At 40.4% G+C, this 20,835-nt stretch overlaps 2 protein-coding genes across 3 annotated transcripts; both read right to left on the bottom strand.

Annotated features, from left to right (window-relative positions):
* Nucleotides 1-525: 525 nt before the first annotated feature.
* On the bottom strand, nt 526-10,768 carry LOC143292776 (uncharacterized). 2 transcript variants are annotated; one of them, XM_076603341.1, is made up of 4 exons: nt 10,321-10,768; nt 7,145-7,324; nt 6,001-6,108; nt 526-4,099 (listed from the first exon to the last, which is right to left on the bottom strand). In XM_076603341.1, exons 2-4 carry the CDS (start codon nt 7,307-7,309, stop codon nt 2,042-2,044), a joined length of 2,331 nt encoding a protein of 776 aa, XP_076459456.1. In that variant the 5' UTR covers nt 7,310-7,324; nt 10,321-10,768; the 3' UTR covers nt 526-2,041. The 2 variants fall into 2 exon arrangements, with proteins under 2 accessions (XP_076459456.1, XP_076459455.1); XM_076603340.1 differs by having other exon boundaries at nt 10,120-10,766.
* Nucleotides 10,769-16,483: 5,715 nt separating this feature from the next.
* On the bottom strand, nt 16,484-19,968 carry LOC143291986 (uncharacterized). Its single transcript, XM_076602139.1, has 2 exons — nt 19,757-19,968; nt 16,484-18,983 (listed from the first exon to the last, which is right to left on the bottom strand). Exons 1-2 carry the CDS (start codon nt 19,924-19,926, stop codon nt 18,662-18,664), a joined length of 492 nt encoding a protein of 163 aa, XP_076458254.1. The 5' UTR covers nt 19,927-19,968; the 3' UTR covers nt 16,484-18,661.
* Between the last annotated feature and the right edge of the window lie 867 nt (nt 19,969-20,835).

Here is a 20,835-nt window from a genome sequence, read left to right as displayed (position 1 = left end):
CAACCTGGTCCACTTGTGGATTTGACCACTTCTTGGACAGTATTTGACTCCAGTCTGAACGTTTCGGAAAGATTCATTGGAGCTCAGCCACTCACAATGCTAGACAGAGACACACCGTTTCAATGTTCTGACAGTGTCGTCGCAGCAGAAAGTCACGACCCTAAAAGCCGCAAGTGGGTGATAGAAATGGGAAGAGAACACGATAAATAATTAGATACTAATAGTCAGAAGTAAAGGGAAATTAGCGACTAACTAGTTCCATCTTTGCGGCTTACTTTAGCAGGTCCCCAAGGATACAGAATCAGAACAACTTTATTTTGTCAGAAAAATCGTAAACTCGATTCTATGGGTATGTTCTTATTTCCATAACCCAACAAACGGTGAATGGGTAACAGGATCTTTAACGTGTGTATTTGATCTCCTGCTTGCGTATATACACGAAGGGGGTTCAGGCACAAGCAGGTCTGCACATATGTTGAAAAAGCTCCACCCTTTACCCACCAGGCGCCGTTACCGAGATTCGAACCCGGGGCCCTCAGATTGAAAGTCCAATACTTTAACCACTCGGCTATTGCGCCCGTCATGCTCACCTTTAAACAGCAAATTTTACAAAAGATTGGTGTCGTGCATAATGGAGCAACAACAACAAAAAAAAGAGCGGAAATGCTTTAAATCAATGAATGAAATATTTCTTATTTGTTTGTTTTTCTAAATTAATAAAATCAGAATTCTCTCTTCACTGATTGTGAAAGAATTCTTTTTTTTTTCTCTCAAATTTATCTTATATGGGACAGACCGCAAAAATGCAAAAACAAACAATCGTCATTGCCAATACAGTATGACTGTAGCATGCTACTTGTCAAACATTCTGTAACATGATGCTTGTCCTATATCTTGTAGCATGTTACTTGTCATACATCCTGTAGCATGTTACTTGTCATACATCCTGTAGCATGTTACTTGTCATACATCGTGTAGCATGTTACTTGTCATACATCGTGTAGCATGTTACTTGTAATGCATCATGTAACATGTTACCTGTAGCATGTTACTTGAATAACATTTTGTAGCATGTTACCTGTGGCATGTTATTTTTTATACATCCTGTAAGATGCTACTTTTCCTACAATGAAAATAGCTCAGGTTTTACATTTTGTCCGTTGCTGGAGGGGAAGGCGGGGGCTGGGGAGGGGTATCTAACACTGGAGTAACACCGTGTGAGCAATAGCACAGAAAAGCGAGCAGCGAGTGCGTCAGTTTATTGTCTATTAAGCTATGTGTGTTCACCTGTTTGGAGTAATGTGAAGCCTGACGATTCTGACTCACAACAACACAGGCCTAAAATATGGAGCGGGGACTGATGCAAAAACATCGGGACCATCTTTGAGGATCTTGCAAAATTTCCATGACTACTCCACTTGTCATGAAACCATATCATTTGTAACTAGTCATCAATGGCACTATCGCCCCACCAAATTTACTGCATTAGGATATAAAACGAAACAGCAACAATGATAACAGCAAAGGCTATATGACTGTATAAACTGTAGTCTAATTAGCTAAGGCAATAAGGAAATATGGAACATCATCACGTCTTGTCCTCCGATATGTAATGACAGGGATTAGGGAAGTCATGTGTTCGTCACAACGGCGCTGTCGGATGCAGCATCAGTAGACTCAAGACTGGTTTATTGTCCACCCACATGTACAGAAATTCACTCTTCGGCATGTCTTGCATGCTAAGAATGGGTTCTTATGGCGAAACGGACAGGGGACTTCCTTCAAGAATTTCTTTGCAGAATTTTACAAGTACAGAGTTCCCCAAACAATTTTTATTAAGTGATCGTGAAGTCCTAAAGCATGATGAAAGAGTTCCAGAGTGGGGTATCCATCTCCTCAGACTCTGACGGTCCTTCGTGCATCACCTGCCACGTGCTGATATCAGCATCAGGCACCCTCTCCACCTTCACCCGATCGCCCTCCACCTCCTCGCTTGCCCAGCTCTCGAACTCCTCGTTTGTGGACTCGGCATGCCCTGTGCTCAAAGCTCCCTCGCCCAGCATGCTGTTCCTCTCCTTGCTCCTGCTTTCTGCACCTGGACGAGCGTCATAAAGAAGTTAAGCGGCGGTGGAGAGGGTGCAAACGGTGTTGAGGGTGTATCTGCTAAACTAAAGTTTGACGGAAAGATACTTGGTTGTCTTTCAGTCTTGTTTGTTGATGACGCAGCTGAAAAACTGTCCGTTTTCTTTCCAGATAGATCAGTGCTCGTCGCAAACATCGGAGGAAAGGCTATACTGAAGTTGTCCGGATTCAAAACAGTGTCCAGCAACTGTTCGGAAGAGAGTAACGCCTGCATGCTACCATCGGCTGCTTCAAAGATGACGTCGGAAAAACTGGAAGGAAGAGACAGAAGACGGGAGTGTTTCACGGGGCTTTTGGCAGGTTCTGCCTCGTTGCTGGGCCAGGAATATCTACGCATCAGGTGATGTCCTTCGTTAGTGAGCGTGGGGATCGACTGGTCGTCCACTTCAGCTTTCGGTTGACACTGTTCTGGATATGCGTCCGAGTCAGACGTTGAAAAAAACCGGGAATCGGTAACGGCTTGATCTTCGTCAGTGTCTGGCAATGACGCGGCACTGACTGTTGCACTGGATCCTGCCCGTTGTTCAGGGAATACTGAAACATCTGTGTCCAATGAGGGGTCAAAAATATATGTAGAGATCGTTGAAAGTCTTCTGCCTATGAACCTTGACTTGACATTGCCATCGTTGGTGTCAATGGTGGAATCCTTCCTGCTGATACTTGTGGCCTGAGTGAAATCAAGAGCAGATATGGCGCTGCAAGGAAGGCTGACGACAGATCTCCGTTCCGTCTCCGGCGATGTTGCCACGGCCCAGGGATTAACGATGGTCGGTCTCGACGTCTTTTTCTTTGCGCTGAGTGGAATCGCTGATTTCACGCGCGTCTTCGTCAGTCTGTTTGAGTTCTGAGCGAACCACCTTTCCATCAGAACCCCCTTTTTTGTCAAGTGCTTGGCTGACTTGGGAACCGTCATGTCCGATGTTTGCAGGAAGTCTAACTCGTGGGCGTTGCCAGGTGTCTGTTTGGGTTTCTTTGCCGCTGCCAGCTGATTCATTCGGTGACCCCTTCCAAAACTGGCAGGCTGGTGGTTCAATGGGTTGTGTATGTACTCCAGAGCAGTCGTTGACATGGGGGATGTCCGTGTAGAGTTACTGGCCTGCGGTCTCTGCTCCAGATCTGGTTCTGACTTCAGTGTGATCCGTGGAGGGGGTGTCACAAAACCCACCTTCCAGCAAGTACTTTTTCCTCCTTCTTCATCTTTCTCATTTCTCATCTGCGGTCGAAGTCTGCTTTCTTTGTTGTAATGTGCGATGTTTTCATCACGTTTTTTCTTTTTCCCTAAAGTTCCGGTCACGTCTTGAGCCATCTCCACTTCATCGTCATCGTCCTGCACCCTCTGCAGATAAAGCGTGCCGGTGTCTCCCATCACACTTTCAGTGAACCTTCCTAACGATAGTGGGTTCGCAATTTCAACACCACGTGTATCCGATGACTGTGATTTCCTTATGTCCATCTCTGATGTTCCTTCGATGTCATCTCTGGACTCTGGCGGGGAAGAAATCTGCTGTGTCTCTGTACTCGTCCCCGGTCTTGCTGTCAGGCTCGTTGCTGAATAAAAACAGGGGTTTACATGGAAGATTCTTAATTTCTGGGTTTGTTGAGAACTCCTATCGCTGCGATTTGCATGATATCTATCAGGCGAAACGAAGTCAGACAATGTGGCGGGCAGAAGGTTGTGTGAAGGACCTTGTCCAGTCATCTCTCCTTTCCCCTCACTGCCAGAAGAAGGCTGCGGCTGACCAGCATGAGGGTGGAACGAACTCTTGGTGCTTGCCTCGTCCTTGCCTTTGGTGAAGTGGGTCGACTCCTCTTCCGTCGCCAAGTGGATGTGGGACGTGGAATCGCCAAACAGACACTGATGTTCGATCAAGGTGTCCTTCAAGCAGAGCTGTCTCTCTCGGAGCATGTCCACCTCACGCTTCAGCTTCTGGTTCGTGTACTCAAGCATTCCGTTGCTCTGAAAGAACACCAAGTCAAGGGATTATACAAAGTTTGAGAACAGGACAAGCTACGTTTTAAGTCATGACAATAAAGGTACTCTTAAGTCATAAAAAACGTGGTAAATTTGTATCGTCAGTAATGTGAACACAGTCTTGCATTTCAACAGTCGATGAAACGAATAGTCTCAAAGGAATCACAAAAACAGAAATTTAAATATTCAACATCAGTGATGTTAAAGATGTCAATATATCACAAAAAGACGAGCCAGACAAGACACATGGGCAGACAGAGGACCTTGGAACAGTGTGTAGACAAAGAATATCACCAGACACAAGGTGGGGCACAGAACATCGAACAACTTTTTCTTCCCAGGGAGGCATCACTGCGTTCGGACAAATTCATATACACAACATCACCTCTGCTGTTGACCATCAACATAATCCAAAGCGCTAGACAGGCCTTGAGAGCATGCATATATCTTTGTGTATTTCTGAATGGATTTCTAGTTTGCTAGAGGACAACATTTATGTTGCCATGGCTTCCTTTTTTCAGTGCGCCAAGTACGTGCTGCACACAGGACCTTCGTTTTATCGTCTCACCCGAATGACTAGACGTTCAGTTTGATTTTCCAGTCAAACGTGGCAGATAAGCATCTTAATCATTCTGCCACCTACTCCTGCAGTCGAAGAAATTCATCTGAGAAACTGAAACAACAAACAGAAGATGCAAAAAAGACAAAACGTGAAACAGAAGATACAAAGTGACTGGATGCCAAACAGGGAGTCATTTCCAATCATGACATGAAAGACTGTCGAGGTCGATAAGCCACTTCACAGTCATCGGCAGTCATATAGGTTCTGCATACAAATGGACATAAACAAATCAATGCTTAACAGGAGACTCACACAGGAAAAAAAACTGCCAAAAACAAAGATGAAAGGAACATTTATGTTATAAGGAACTCACAACAGACAGGGGATAATGCCAATAACAATGGAAAAATATGTCCAGTTTAAACCACAGATGAACAGCAGCAAAAACAAAAAACACGCTTTAGAAACCACAGATGGATGATAACAACAAAAATGATAATGCCCAACGGAAACCACAGAAGGAAAATAACTTTTTTTAATGCCCATAGAAGCTACCGAAAATAACGCCCCACAGAACCTAAAGACAGACAACAATAACAAAATGTAACACTCTTTAGAAACCAAAGGTGGACACTAATATTTTAATGCCCTCCAGAAACAACAGACAGAAAATAACAATAAAGATATACCCAAATCAGCTCATTTCCTGAATGACTAATAAGTCCGTGTGTGTTTGTGGAGGGGGGGGGAGTGGGGGGGGGGCGGGGGGGTTATATTTTTTTTTATCGATTTAGAATGCTGTTGGATAATTTGGTTTAATCATTGTCTAAGTATATTATGATGTTTTGTGTATATTCGCTTTTTGTCACTATTGCCATTGATTTGATTGTGATTATGCGAGGTTTACGTCAACGCAGCATTTGAACATCGTATGCCTCTTGTGTATTCATATTGAATTATTATGATTATGGCACATTGTTCACGTTACACATGCAACAAATGAACATCTCTCTCTTTTTTCTACTTTTTTGCTTCTTCTTCTTCTTGAGATAATAAAGTATTCTGTATTCCTGTATTCCTGCCCAAAAGAAATGACAGATGGAAAATAACAACAAAAACTTATGCCACATAGAAACTGCATATGGACAATTACAACAAAAACAATGCCCATCAGAGACACAAAAAAGTAAGCCAAACGCAGATGAACAAAACTATGACGCTAAATTAAAGACAGATGGACAACAAGAACAACGACAACAAAATTACTGCCGAATAGAAACATCGAAGAACCAAAAAGTAACTCTATAATTACACGGGCATTCACCTGTTTCAGCTCTTCCAACAAGGCTTTGCTCCTGGCTCTCTCTTTTTGGGCCCACTTCCTCTTGTTATACCTCTGTCTCTCCAGACGATCTTGCTCCTCTTTTGACAACTGATTATCAAAGAGTGAGAAAACAAATAAAACATCAGCATTGTTCTCGCTCTTTTTCTGTCAACAACTATCTGAAACTATCACACACACAACATAAAGAAAAACAAATGTATATCAACAACATGTACGTAGGAAATTGAACATCTCTTGTATAATATGATAGGGTACTGTGAAAAGAACTTGTTTGATATGGAAGAAAACAAGTTCATTGAAACCTCGCTGAAATGACAAGTCTTGACATGGAACTGACAGCCGATGAGAACAGCGAAAACATATTCTGCAGGAGATGTTTTATCGTATTTGATATAATTAATAAACCATTCAAATTTCTTCAACAGCAGCAGCAGCAGCAGCAGCAGTAGTAGTTGTTGTTGTTGTCGTTGTTGTTGCTGTTGTTGCTGTTGTTGTTGCTGTTGTTGTTGCAATGATAGCAAGGACAGTAAACACATTGTTGGTGGTGATTATGGTCGGTACTTGTGGTGGTGTCGGTAAAAACAGGGGTGACAGCATGTAGCCGTGGCCACAACAGCAAAGGGGGCAGTAGCAGCAGTAGTATGTGGCAACAGCAGCAGACATAACAACGACAATTACAGTCAATGCCAGTGGTGAAGCAGCAGTGGCAGCAGCAGCAGTTTCCGGTAGCAGCAGCAGCAGAAGCAGCAGTAACAGCAGTAACAGTAACATTATGGGAGGGGGCGGGGAGGGCCGATATTTCATGCTTGTTTATGACTGTTGGTGGTGGTGGTAGTGGTGTTGGTGGTGGTGGTGCTGCTGCTGCTGATTATGATGATGATGATGTTGTTGTTGTTGTTGTTGTTGTTGTTATTGTCGTTGTTGTGATGATGATGATGATGACACCTGTAATAAACGAACCAACTGGATCACACCATCAACTTTTTCTCATACAGCCCCCACCCCACCCCCCACCCCCCACGCCCCATCCCCAGACCGCGGCCGCCCCGCTCAACACCCCTCTCCCCATGGCCGCTCCCTCCCCCTCCCACCGCCTCACCCACCACCCACACCTCCAACTCACTTCATGGGTGCCGGAAGACGTCCACAGTTCCTTGGTGCTGATGCCTCGGTCCTTCAGTTTGCCAGACACCATGGCCTGCAGCTGGTGACGTACCCCCTGTGACCCCTGTGACCCGGCCTTCACCTTCACCTCCTCCTCGCTCGCAGAAGACTCGGCCACGCTCATCTCTACAGGTCGGTTCTGTTTTTGTGCCAGAGATAGAATCCGAGTCAGTGAGAGGTGGGGGAAGGAAGAACGGAAGGGAGGAAGAGAGGAAGGAAGGAGAGAGGCAGGGAGTGAGGGAGGGAGAGGGAGGAAGAAAGGAAGGGATGGGGGAAGGAAAGAAAGGTGAAGAAAATATTCGAAGACGTATGATATAATCATTATATCTGTTGGCTACCACTTCCTCAATCTAAAATTTTTAACTGAAATGAGTGTGCATGATGATGATGATTTTTAGTAGTAGTAGTAGAAGAAGTAGCAGTTATTGCTGCTGTTATTGCTGTTATCCTATTAAAATTTTAGTTGTAGTAGTAGTAGTTATTGCTGCTGTTATTGCTGTTATCCTATTTAGTAGTAGTTGTTGTAGTATCCTATCCAGGCTATTATTAGGCTACCAAATAAGATCATAAAGATCTCAGTTGTTCAATCGGTAGAACAGCTTCAGTTGTCGTTTCAGTTTGATGAAACACACACACACACACACACACACACACACACACACACACACACACACACACACACACACACACACACACACACACACACACACACACACACACACACACACACACACAAACACACTGAGACAGAGCGTTTCAGCACTAAAGCTTATGATGAGTTGCGAGCGAAATGTAAATATATTTTAATCTGGTGCAGCCAAAATGTACGACATTGTTTCAGTTTAAATCGTCTGACGATGAAATTATTATTCAAGCAGATCAACAGCCAAATTTATAGTTGCAGAAGCATAAAGATACACAACTGATGATCCACGAGCAAAATAATGTATTAGAAGGTAGTTAACTATGGTTGACTGATAGCTGATATGTTCTGGAATGAATGAAGGGAACAAATGAAATTACGTGTGTGAAAGGATGGCCGAGTTTCTCAGGGTTTTTTCCTTTACATGGTGAACAGTGTTACCAATCTTTCCGTTTAACTTCAATGACTTGTGAACTGCTAGATCGGCTTAGGGAGTATATCTACTGTAAAGGGGGGGGGGGGAGAAATGATCGATTGTTGTTACCCCCTTGTCAAAAGACCTTAGTAGATAAAGACAATAACAATTTCAACCTCCCCACATCTGTGTGTGTGTGTGTGTGTGTGTCGGTGTCGGTGTGTACTGGTCCATACGCTTCCCTCGTTATAGTAATGTTCTCACACCGTGTTGTGTGCATTTCATCAAAATTCTTGTTCATCGTTATATTTTGAAAATGTGTTATTTATTGTGTTATAACCACCATGCTATGCCGTTATTATTCAGTGTTGTGTTGACCCAAAACAGGGCGGGGACTAGATGGGCGGGAAAACGTGCCAGTGCTTATCCATATTAGGACCAAACTGATCCACTTTCCCAGAATTGTCGACGAATGATGATTCGGGGAAATTGGGAAATCCCGTTCTTGCATGTAGAATGAACTGAAAATAGAACATGACTGAGGGTGAGGTGCGTTGTTTCGTGGCACACCAATCAATAGTTGATTTCAGAAATATGATCCCACAATAGTTCTTGTCACCAGATGTGAAGGGGCGCGCGCGCGCGTGTGTGTGTGTATACATTGTGTGTGTGTGTGTGTTGCGGTGGGGACGCGCGCGCGTCTGTGTTCGTTAGTGTCAGCTTGTATGTGTGTGTGTGTGTGTGTGTGTGTGTGTGTGTGTGTGTGTGTGTGTGTTGCGGTGGGGACGCGCGCGCGTCTATGTTCGTTAGTGTCAGTGTGTGTGTGTGTGTGTGTGTGTGTGTGTGTGTGTGTGTGACGTGTGTGTGTATGTGTGTGTGTGACGTGTGTTTGCGTGTGCGTGTGTGTGACGTGTGTGTGTGTGTGTGTGTGTGTGTGTGTGTGTGTGTGTGACGTGTGTCTGTGTGTGTGTCACTGAGTGTTCCGTGTGTGTAAATGTGTGTGTGTGTGCGTTTGTGTGTGTGTGTGTGTGTCAGTGTGTCAGTGTGTGTGTATGCAACCTGATACTGAGTAAACTATTTACGTTTCTGTAAGACGCTTCACCAATATCATCATGACAAGTCACCTCAACACTAAACCATCTCAGATAACTAAAGCGGAAGACATGTGGATAATTATGCAGGCCTACGTGACGTTTTGTTACTGACTAGATCAACTAGATTAGTATCAGTCTTGTGTGGTGCTCTTTTTTTACCGTGAAAAGTGTGGATAAGTGTGTCAGTCACCGTCAGTATTGCTCATCTCTGCGCGCGCGCGCGCGCGCGCGAGTGTGTGTGGGTGTGTGTCAGTGTGTGTGTGTGTGTGTGTGTGTGTGTGTGTGTGTGTGTGTGTGTGTTTTCTTTAATTTAACGTCTTTTCACTTTGAGTCAGTGATAAGTTAGACGTGTCATGTCGTGTGTAGAAGATGAGAGTGTGGTGGGGATGGTGTGTGTGTACGTGTGTGTGAGAGAGAGTGTCTGTGCGAGCGCGCGCGCGGTGTGTGTGTGTGTGTCTGTGTGCGTGTGTGTGTGTGTGTTCATATTGTTCTGTTTAACGTCTGTTAACATAGTGTGATGAGAAAAGATAGAGACAGAGACTGGACAGGGGGGGTGAGGGGGTGCGCGCGCGCGCACGCGTGCGTGTGTGCATGTGAGTGCGTGTGTATGTGTGTCAGTTTTTGATTGCGCGCGCACATGAGTAGCCTACATGTGTAAAAATGTATATGCGTACATGGGTGTAACTGTAAGTGTTTGGTTTTCACTAAGGAACAGAAAGAACATCTGACTGAAAGTCGAAAAACTGCGAAGGCCTCCAACCGCTCTACCCAGGCGAACTTACCTCCCAAAACTTTGGCCTGTGAAAGCCTTCACTAAGTCAGTGAATGCACGCACTGAGCTGAACATGTCCTGTAATCTGTGCTGGATCCGCGGCCACCATTACAATACAGCAGCGAAACACACAACCCAGCAGCGCCAAATCGGCCCGACACTTTTCTGCACTCTTTGCATGGACAATCCTCTCATCTCAGCCAAAACCTACCTGAAAAGGTTATTCCAGTCCGAACACTGTCCTTTTCAACAGAATTATTGGAAAGAGAATACATCCAAACTGCCCGCTAGTTTTTTGGTTTGGTAAAAGAAATGTGCCGAATCCTGCTCGTACAGTTTCTTTGTTTTGTTTTTTCACTACTTTGGCCAACGACTGGGATCAGGAAGTAAATCAGTTTCGGTTTCGCATGGTTTAGTTCTTTGCACCGCCGTGTGTGTTGCACGGATAACTGATGACACATGCAGTGTGTAGGCTGGTGATCTAGAAAACTGTATTTTCTGTCTGTTCATCTGTCAGCCGTTGACAGCTTCATTTTATCGATAACCGACCAGGTATCAGTTTGCATGGCCCAGACTGTGCATTGGCTGGTTTCGATTTATTTACAGCAACTGTTCGTTTGTTCACGGGCAACACGGTGGTGGGTGTTGCGTGCTCAGCTGCATTGTCAGCGACGGGGAATTCCGCGTTTTCCCTTTCTTTCTTTCTTTCTTTTTTTTTTTTTTTTTTTTTTTTTAATCTTCTTCCAGTGTCTTAAATTGTTCAGTCTTCCTTTTCTTCCATCTTTTTTTTCTGTATGTTTGTTTTTTATGTTAAATCGTGTAAATCGATAAGTGTGCCAATATCTCCGTTTCAGTTTTTCAATAAGGCGTACGGTCACCTGAATGCGTTCGGACAAATCCATATACACTACACCACATGAAGCAGATGACTGACCCACAGTGGCGTAACCCAACGTGCCAGTGCTTACCTCCGCCGTCAGTTGAAACTAATAAGATTATTTCGTTCATTCATGTTATCAGTTCCATTTGACACACACGTACACATCAGTAGTATACAGGTGAACATACCCACCCAGATGAACAGGCCGGTGTCTGTGCCATGTGCATGTACGTCTGTGTGTATGTGTGTGTGGATGGGGGACGGGGAGTGTGGGGGGAAGGAGAGGGGGACAAAACCGGCGCTGGGTGAGGGTTGGTTGAGTGTGTGTGTGTGTGTCACCGTGTGTGTGTGTGTGTGTGTGTAATTCTCTGTGTGGAGGAGGGGGTAGGGGTGCAGGGTAATGTGTGTGTGTGTGTGTGTGTGTCGGCGCTCATGTACGCTTAAGTGTTTTTGATTGTGCTTTCATATCTGTGAAACTGCATGTTTGTTATATATCTGTTATGCATGTGTGTGTGTATGTGTGAACGTGTGTCTGCGTGTTTTACATTTATTTGCTTATTTATCATCATTGTCTTTGTGTGTGTGTGTGTGTGTGTGTGTGTGTGCGCGCACGCGCTTAAAGTTGACTTCATCAAGATTTTGCGCCTTATAAATATTATTATTAGTAGTAGTGTTTTTAAGTATTTATCTTTTTTTCTTTTCTTTTTTTAAGTTTTGTTATTTTATTTTATTTTACTTTATTTTTCTCTCTTTATTTTTTTTTTAAAGTTTTTTTGTTGTTGTTGTTTGGTTTTCTTGGGTTTTTTCCTCAAGGCCTGACTAAGCACATTGGGTTACACTGCTGGTCAGGCATCTGCTTGGCAGATGTGGTGTAGCGTATATGGATTGAACGAACGCAGTGACGCCTCCTTGAGCTACTGATACTGATACTCTGTGTGTGTGTGTGTGTATGTGTGTGTGCAGGTCTTTCTGTTCCTGTATCTGTCACATGCAAATAATTACACATAATTGCTGCTTACAAGTCTGCTTACATAATCATATTGATATAGAAGCACATAAATCGAGAACAAGGAGAAACGGGTAAAAAAAACAAAAAAACAAACAAAGAAAGAAGAACAATACATTCATGTTCTTGTCTTACAAATCACCAATCTCCCCCTCCAAGTCTCTGTGTTTCAATTTCTGAATGTTCTTTATTTGGATTGAGTATATGTGTGTATAGGGCAAAGCAACTGAAAAAAAGCGCTTTGATCTTTCACAAATGTAACAGTACAGTAATGACTGACATGCATGGGCACTTCTAAAGGCAGTGATATATATGGACTTTATGCATTCTGCTGAATGCAAATTATCTTGGGGGTTTTTTTGATTTTTTTTTTTTTAATTAACAACAATTTGTGGAGAAACACACAAACATGCACCACACGCACACATTGCTCACACACACACACACACACACACACACACACACACACACACACACACAAAGCAAATCAGATGTACAGAATATTTCAAAAAATATATAAATTAAACAAAATACAGGGATTTGAAAATTCAGCCAATATCATTACTAGGGTATAAGATAATAAGTTATAAATCCAACCAATATCATCAACATGTTACATATCTCAAACATAAAAAGGCCAGTTTTCCACATAAATGTATAAGAACACTGCTAACATTTACCCTCACTTCCTTTATGTGGTAAATTTTACTGACAGAAACATACAGATCCTTGCATTAAATATATAATTATGATAAATAAATAAGTAAATGCAGTGGCAGGCTTTTTCTAATGTATTTATTAAAACATCCAATGTGTGTAAATGACATAGAGCTTCTTTCTTTTCTTTTTAATATAAGCAGATAACTGTATAATAATGTTTGAATATATGTGGGTTTTCAGGAGTTTAAATATTCACACACACACACACACACACACACACACACACACACACACACACACACCTGTAGCATCAAAGCGGTGCTTGCGCAGTCAAGATGAATACATAAAATATCAGACAAATAAATTAGTACATGTCACAATCACATATAAAACAAAACAATAAAGCTAAAAATTGTCAACAGAAAGCCCACAAAGTTAATCAGATCAACATATGTAAATACTGATTCAAGACTCTTTTTTTGTTGTTGTTTGAGAAGCAAGCAATGGCAAAAGAAAAAAACAAACATTAAATAAAACAAGTATGCCGACTGTAAAAGCACTATTACTATGAACATAGGCATGTATGTATACATATTCACAGTGCAGTAGCTTTATGTCTGGGTTAATGCTGTGGAGATGTAAAAACATGATCACATATTGTTCGAAAAGATCAGCATTTCAGCTTCAAGGTGTCAAAGCATGCAGACTTAACCATATACGCAACACTACATCTGTTGTTTGACAAAAACCAAAAACAAAACAAGCAAAAAAGAAGCAGATGTCTGACTCACATAAACCCAGACTTGCTGATCAGACTCAGCATGGTATGTTTAGTTAGTAAAACAAATTCTACAAACAAAAACAAAACAAACAAGAGAGGCAAGGCCCTCAAGACTCACTTGTGATACACTTTTTTTTTAAATCTAATCATTAAAAGGTGTTCTGTATTTGTTACTATAAAGCTTCGGGTTAAAAAAATTTGTTTAAAGTCCTGACAGCAGATTCGAACCCCGAGTGTGCTGGTGAGAAGAAACTGTTTTACCCAATACACTATCGTGGCTTCACAGCAGAATGCCAGAATCTTTAACTTGATGGAGGCGGGCAGATACGAAAGAAGAAGCAGTGGCAAAAAAAAGAATATAAAATATGCACATCTTTGATGCAAAGCCACTATTCCTGTTTTTTATGCAAAAGAGCACCTGCAAACACACACACACACACACACACACACACACACACACACAGATGGCTTGATGTAAAAAAAAAAAAATTTTTTTTAAGCAGTTGTTGCTTATTCAATTACCATCATGAAATAAAATTTTGACTTTGACTTCCACTTCTACTTTCACACACACACACACACACACACACACACACACACACACACACACACACATACCTGACCTGAAATAACAAGGGGTTTTGGTTTGCTTATTTTGTGAGGCAGTGCTGATTCTGGAGAGGGAACTGGATAAAAACACAATGGTGCTATTTTCTGGAGAGAAAAAACAAGTCTTGGCTGTCAAAAAAAAAATCTAATTTTTTATAATGCATCATTAATAGAGCAAACTTACAAACTGGGACAGGTTTTAAAAAGCAACCATGTTTTTTTCTACAGTTTAATCAAAACAAAAAAGCTGTGGTTCATATGACTACTGAAATTCAGGAAGATGAACAAACAACAATGACAATAACAACAAAATTAAACAAGTCTGAAGTGACTTTTGTGGGCTCATGAAATAAATCTCTATGAAATAAAATAACAATTAAAAAAAAAGAGGCCACAAAAGCTAAGACTTAAACAAAAACAAACAAAAAAAATAATAATAAAAAAACAATATTCAGTTCACAAACGATAACAAAGTGCAAATGTAAGATGGCAGCAATGATGATCTAGATCCTCCTTGGTATGGTTCAAGCTTGTTTTCATAGTACGTTTTTATTTTATTCTGTTAATTTGCCTCTTTTTTTTTTCAAATAGAATCAAAATCACAAAACCCTCAAATTTCGTAAGAAGATTCCCTTGAGTCTTGTGTTTTGCTATTAGTCTTGCACAAAATAATCAAATGTGCCTTCTGACTAAATTTTCACAAAAGTTAAAACTGAACCAAAAACCAGTAACATCCTCCGTGTAAAAATTAACATATTGGTCAGTGTGGTGTGGAAACCATTATATTATACTTTCAGTGAAAGGCATAAGAAAACACTCCACAGAAACAAAAAACATCAACAATCATTCAGTAACGAACACCTCCAACAACTTATTAACAGAAAGCCCAAGATGTATAAACAGTTAATAAAATAGCAGAAATACACAAAAATACTTATTTCTGGGTACAAATAAACAAACAAAAGCAATTGTTCAATTGGGCTAAAATGTGGTTCTCCACTCACATACATATACACATCAAAATGCACACAAAAGATTTCTGAAGTGTCACACACACACACACACACACACACACACACACACACACACACACACACAGAGGATTTTTATCACAAAGAAATCATGAGATTGCAGCACCTTCTAAAAGCCAAACATCTGACTTCTAGCCAACACACTGACTGACAAGTGTTCTCTGCTCTATGCCACTACAGAAGAGCATATCATTGGTTATCTCACTCTAAAAAATGTAAACAGATGTACATTCATAAAGTGGGGTAACACGCCCGATCTCTTCCCCTCCACACACAGGGACCAGGTAAAAGCAACCAGGAAAGCAGATAAGGTCTACATGGACATCAACACAACATCAAGAAAATAACAACAACAGCATTGTAACCTGGAAAAGATAAGGATACACTTGGACCGGGTTTGAAAAAGTAGAGTTACTCATTCTGGAATTTCAATAAAGATGCCATAAACATTACAACATCATGATGCAAACACTTGAAACCTGGCTATTCATCATGTTTTGACATTAAGCTTGCGGAATCTTCTTCCAAATACTGGACTAAACTTGTTCTTGGCTTTTGAATTCCAATTGTTTTAATTTGTGCTCTTTGTGGTGGGCATGTGCTCACAACCTGTTCACATAAAAACTAAGCAGAAAATGTTCATTGCTAAGACAAGCTTTAAAACGCAGTGTATATCTGAAATGATGATTCTTATCATGGACAGCTTTATCACAGACTTATTTACAAGAGCACACACACACACACACACACACACACACACACACACACACACAGTGCACCTAAATATCTATTACAAAAGATTCCATAAAGATGTATATGTATGTGTGTATATGTATGTATGTATATATATATATATATATATATAATTTAAAAAAAAAACTTGAACAGATGTACGTGAATGTGTAAGTATGCGAGTATGTAAATAATATATGCATGTGTGTATTCATGTGCACTTATGTGTCTGCAGTAATAATGTTTAACACGACTGTGTAATGGGTGTTTTATATAGTCACGTATAGAAAACTAGAGGAAATGTGTTCATACATAAGATATCCTATGTGTGGGTTGTGTTCTTTTCACATTACGTTAGCGAAGCAAAGTGTCCATAACTCTATGCTGATGCTATTATATGTTATAAAACTGCACTGTTACACATGATGAAAATGTGTCCACCTTGACCAAATTAAGAACAATATATTATAAGTATAATGACTTATGATGACGATGTTATTGTTAATGTACACTGTATTCATTTTTTTTTTCTTTCTTTGTTTTTTTCCCCTTTCTTTTCCATCTACTCTGAATTGTTATAATGAATTTATGTACAAAATAAAACGGTGGTCGACCCAAGAAAGTCCGGGGAAAAAAAAAAAAAAAAAAAAAAAAAAAAAAAAAAAAAAAAAAAGATTCCAAGTGTAGACTGTAAGGCTATCAAAATTGCCCTCGGAGTGCCCTTTCATGCATCCAACCAGGAAACATACAAAACAGTCAGAATTCTTCCTTTAAATGAGCATCGTGAGTTAGCAACAGCAAAATTCGCTGTAAGATACACTTCTATGACAAAAAATTTCATTGCTGATGAACTGACAGTAAGATCCGACATTGATTTTCCAAAAAGAACTAAAGCTATTTCATCACAAGAAACAGTTGCAATTACGTTTCAAATCTGTTAAAAGAATCTGGTGTTAACATGAACGAGTTAGCTATAAAACCAACTTATACTCCTATTCCTTTTAGGGAAATGTTGAAAGCACATTTTGATATCAACTATTCTGAAACAAAAAAGGAAGAAAACATCAATATCACGACGAGTACTGCCAGAATACACACAGCAGAAAAATACCGGAATCATCTTCATATATTTACAGATGGATCTGTTCTTGATGACAAAAATGCTGGCGCGGCTTTTACTATTCCTGCTTTTAAAGTTGAAAAATCTCACTTTATTGGAAAGAATCATTCCATTTTTACAGCTGAACTTGTTGCAATTATACAAGCATTGAGCTACTTGGTGAGCCATCAAATAGTTTTCTTGAAGATAGCATTCTTTGTTGATTCCAAATCAGTACTTTATGCTCTAGAATCATTTAGCCTTGAAACAAGGCCTGACTTAGTTATTGAGGCAAATCATTTGGTACATTGTTTGAGAATTAAAGGTACTGATGTCAGTTTCTGTTGGGTGCCTTCTCATGTGGGCATTTATGGCAATGAAACTGCTGATAAAGCAGCTAAAAGAGGAGCACAAGATTCAGAAAAATCGACAAAAATACTTGTCCGACTTTCCGTGACAGAAACATACACTATGTTAGAAAAAACAGCATGGGGTCGATTTCATAAACGATGGAAGACAGAGTCTTCAAAACAGAAAGGGACATTATTCCCCAAACGTATTATTAAAGAAAAAATACCGAATTTTTCAGCTTGTTATACAAGATTAATAACCTCTACTTTCTTCCGTATAAAACTTGACGCTCCGAAGACAAAATATAGTAAAAATGTTATGTGCATTTGTGGTAAGCAGTTCCGCTTGCATCATAGTTTGTTTCAATGTCAGCAGTTAAGTATCTTCTTGCCCAAGTATTTCACAGAGTAACTATTCTGCAGATGATTTTGGGGAAGTTATTTCTAACGAGTTCTTTTAGTAGAACTTTCAAAGGCATTAGTTCATAGCCCTACTTCTACATTCCTTTAATGTACTTCATAATCATGTTAATGGTTTTAGTTATTATCATCATTATTGAATTATTACTATTAAAGCTAATTTCATGTTAGTTATGCATTTCTTAGTAGTTTTCAACCTTTTCTGTTCTATTCTGACTTCTCTTTCCCCTCTCCCTACCCCTCCCCACCCCATTTTATTTTCTTCTTCTTCTTCTTTTTTTTTTTTAAATCGTCTAATATCACTAATAGTGAAAAGACGCTAAACTGAAGAACGAACACACACACACACACACACACACGCACACTATCTCACATTTTAAGCTGTTCCGTTATAATAAGTGAAACCATGTATACAGAACTACTTTTTAAAGTAACTGAATACAATAATAATCAACAATAGTCTGTTTTCTATCAACAAATAATAACAATAAAAGTGTGCATTCTATCAACAAATGATCAGCAATGAAAGTGTGTATTTCATAACAAATAATCAACAATTGTAAAAGCATGTGTTTGGTCAACGATGATAAGCATTTTAAGGGTGTGTTTCATCAACAAATGCAAACAAGTATTAACGCAACCAATATGACCAATTTAAGAAAGGATCATTACTTCTCTTTATTCTCTACTTCTGAAACAAAAAAAAACAAAAAATATTGCACTACCATGTAAAGAACAAGCCAGTTCTTCATGGTCAACTTGCTTTGAGAATTGCCTACAAATATATACATAAGCCTACCTACAATATTATAACTTAGCAGTCTGAAATGGATTCTAGGATCTTTCCCTTCTCCATTCCAATATAATCATTTATGGTCTTGTCTTAAAATGTCTACCACCTGTATATACACTGTCAAGTAAAACAGGTTTTCTTCTCTATCTTAAATCTCATACAACTAGGTAACTTGGTTTTTTTAAGTCAGTTCAGATCACATATTGTGGTGCATCAGATCCTCTCACTTTCTCATCCACATAGCCCACATACTCCTTGCCAATGTACAGCAACAGAAAGCCTGACAGCACACCAAAGACAGCCCGCAGTCTGTGTGGCACCAGAGACTTGCATGTTCCCCAGAAAAGAACTGAGCCAAAGTTGAGGAGGGAGGCACCAAAGACGCTGTAGATAATGCGGCGGTTGACTGGAGCCAGTCGAAGGTGACGACTTCCAAAAAGGTACAGGCCAAAGCCAATGTGGGCGTTGAACCAGAAGCAGTTGGCAATGACAAAGTCGTTTCTGTCAAAGACACTGCAACACACACACACACACACACACACACACACACACACAAATGTATGCAGCAGTTTTCACCAATTGCAGACGCATAAACTTATGCATGTGCAAACTCATAATTTTTTTTCAGCAAAAACAAAATTGTGCAAATGATAAAAAGTAGCAGTCTTCACAATAGAGACAGGTAATATGACTATGAGAGCATAATATAAATTATTTGATTATATATTTTCTTAATTTCAGTATTTCTATATATATATAATGTTTATCTTATAGAATCCATTAGCATTTTCCTAGTAGTTAAACTGTAAAAGAGAATAAGCTGACATACTTATGAACCAGACTTTTTTTTTTCGTCCAGAGGAGGGGGAGAGGTAGTTGTATATTTGTGTGCAATGTATGTGTGCATGTCTGTGTACATTCTTGTGTATGTGTCATCCTGTGTGTGTATGTATGTGTATGTGTGACTTTGTATGTCACTCTGTGTGTGTGTGTGAGAGAGAGTGTGTGTGTGTGTGTGTGTGTGTGAGTGCATGTGCGCGTACGTCCTGGGCATTCATCAGAAAAAAAACATGCATATGCACTGGATGATTAATTACTTATTAACTGTATATAATTGTATGATACTGCCTTTTTAGGAATGATGGAAAGGCCATGGAAAAACAGCCGTGCAACAACAACAAAAATGAATAAAACACCAAATCAGCTGGCATAATTTTAAAACTGAGTCACCTCCCCTGAATGTTATGATACAGCAGCCGACAAAAATAAACCCGTAGAAAAATCACCTTCTGAACCAAGCATTGTCCATGATGTAGACAGAGAAGTAACCATAGCTGATGCTGCCCATTGTGGGCATGATTCTGTAACATATGTCGTTGGACGATAACTTGGGTCTCTCTGGAAATGAAGCAGGCAGATTCTCGTCAGTAACTTTGGGGGAGCTGTCTGCCTCCATCTTGTTCTTCGAGCCCTTCGAATGACGTAATGCCAAGAGGGTAGAGCACTGTGCGGATAAGCCTTGTTTCGTTTTGCGTCAAAAGAGCTAACCACGCCCAAAACCTGTAAGCTTGTATGGATTTGTTCGACCGCAGTGACACCTCCATGTGTAACTGAACTGAACTGACCCACGCACGTTTTGCGCTGGATGATATTCCTCCGACTTTTAATCAGACTAATGCAAACGTGCGTAGGTTCTCATACAACGTTGCTCAGCGTGGAGAGGACGAGACCAAAGCCGGACAGAGAACGAAAGAGAAAGGACGACAATGGCAACACCTCAAGAAGCCTATTCTTTCAGACAAGACCGAACTGATGATGCAAACATACATTTGATCAGACATTGTCTTTTTGTGAGTCCGACCTGACTGTCACCTGTGAAAAGAAGACCGGCCGTGTCCCATAAGGGCGGGCGCAATAGCCGAGTGGTTTAAGCGCTGGACTTTCAATCTGAGGATCCCGGGTTCGAATCACGGTAAAGGCGCCTGTTGGGTAAAGGGTGGAGATTTTTCCGATCTCCCAGGTCAAAGTTATGACCGCTGAACATTAATGGTTTCAGTTTCAGTAACTGAAGGAGACGTCACTGCGTTCGGACAAATCCATATACGTTTCACCACATCTGCCAAGCAGATGCCTGATCAGCTGCGTAACCCAACACGCTCAGTCAGGCCTTGAGGAAAAAAAGACACACAGAAGAATTAAAATAAATAAATAAAAGAAAAAGAAAAAAGTAAATAAATAAATAATCGATAAATACATTATTTTTTTTTAAAACTACTATTACTAATAATATTTACAAGGCGCAAAAACTTGATGAAGTCAACTATAAGCGTACAAAAATATAAATAAATAAATAAATAGAATAAAT

Source organism: Babylonia areolata, chromosome 18, assembly GCF_041734735.1.
Source record: "Babylonia areolata isolate BAREFJ2019XMU chromosome 18, ASM4173473v1, whole genome shotgun sequence".
NCBI classification, from domain to species: domain Eukaryota; kingdom Metazoa; phylum Mollusca; class Gastropoda; order Neogastropoda; family Buccinidae; genus Babylonia; species Babylonia areolata.
The sequence above is the reverse complement of the archived record's forward strand: the minus strand, read 5'-3'. Positions and strand labels throughout refer to the sequence as shown.

Coding starts and splice junctions, on each gene's coding strand:
- LOC143291986 (XM_076602139.1), bottom strand. CDS start 19,926: ATGGAGGCAGACAGCTCCCCCAAAGTTACTGACGAGAATCTGCCTGCT. Junction 18,984..19,756: donor GACAATGCTTGGTTCAGAAG/GTGATTTTTCTA, acceptor TGTGTGTTGCAG/TGTCTTTGACAGAAACGACT.
- LOC143292776 (XM_076603341.1), bottom strand. CDS start 7,309: ATGAGCGTGGCCGAGTCTTCTGCGAGCGAGGAGGAGGTGAAGGTGAAG. Junction 6,109..7,144: donor CGTCTTCCGGCACCCATGAA/GTGAGTTGGAGG, acceptor TTTGATAATCAG/TTGTCAAAAGAGGAGCAAGA. Junction 4,100..6,000: donor TGTTGGAAGAGCTGAAACAG/GTGAATGCCCGT, acceptor GTGTTCTTTCAG/AGCAACGGAATGCTTGAGTA.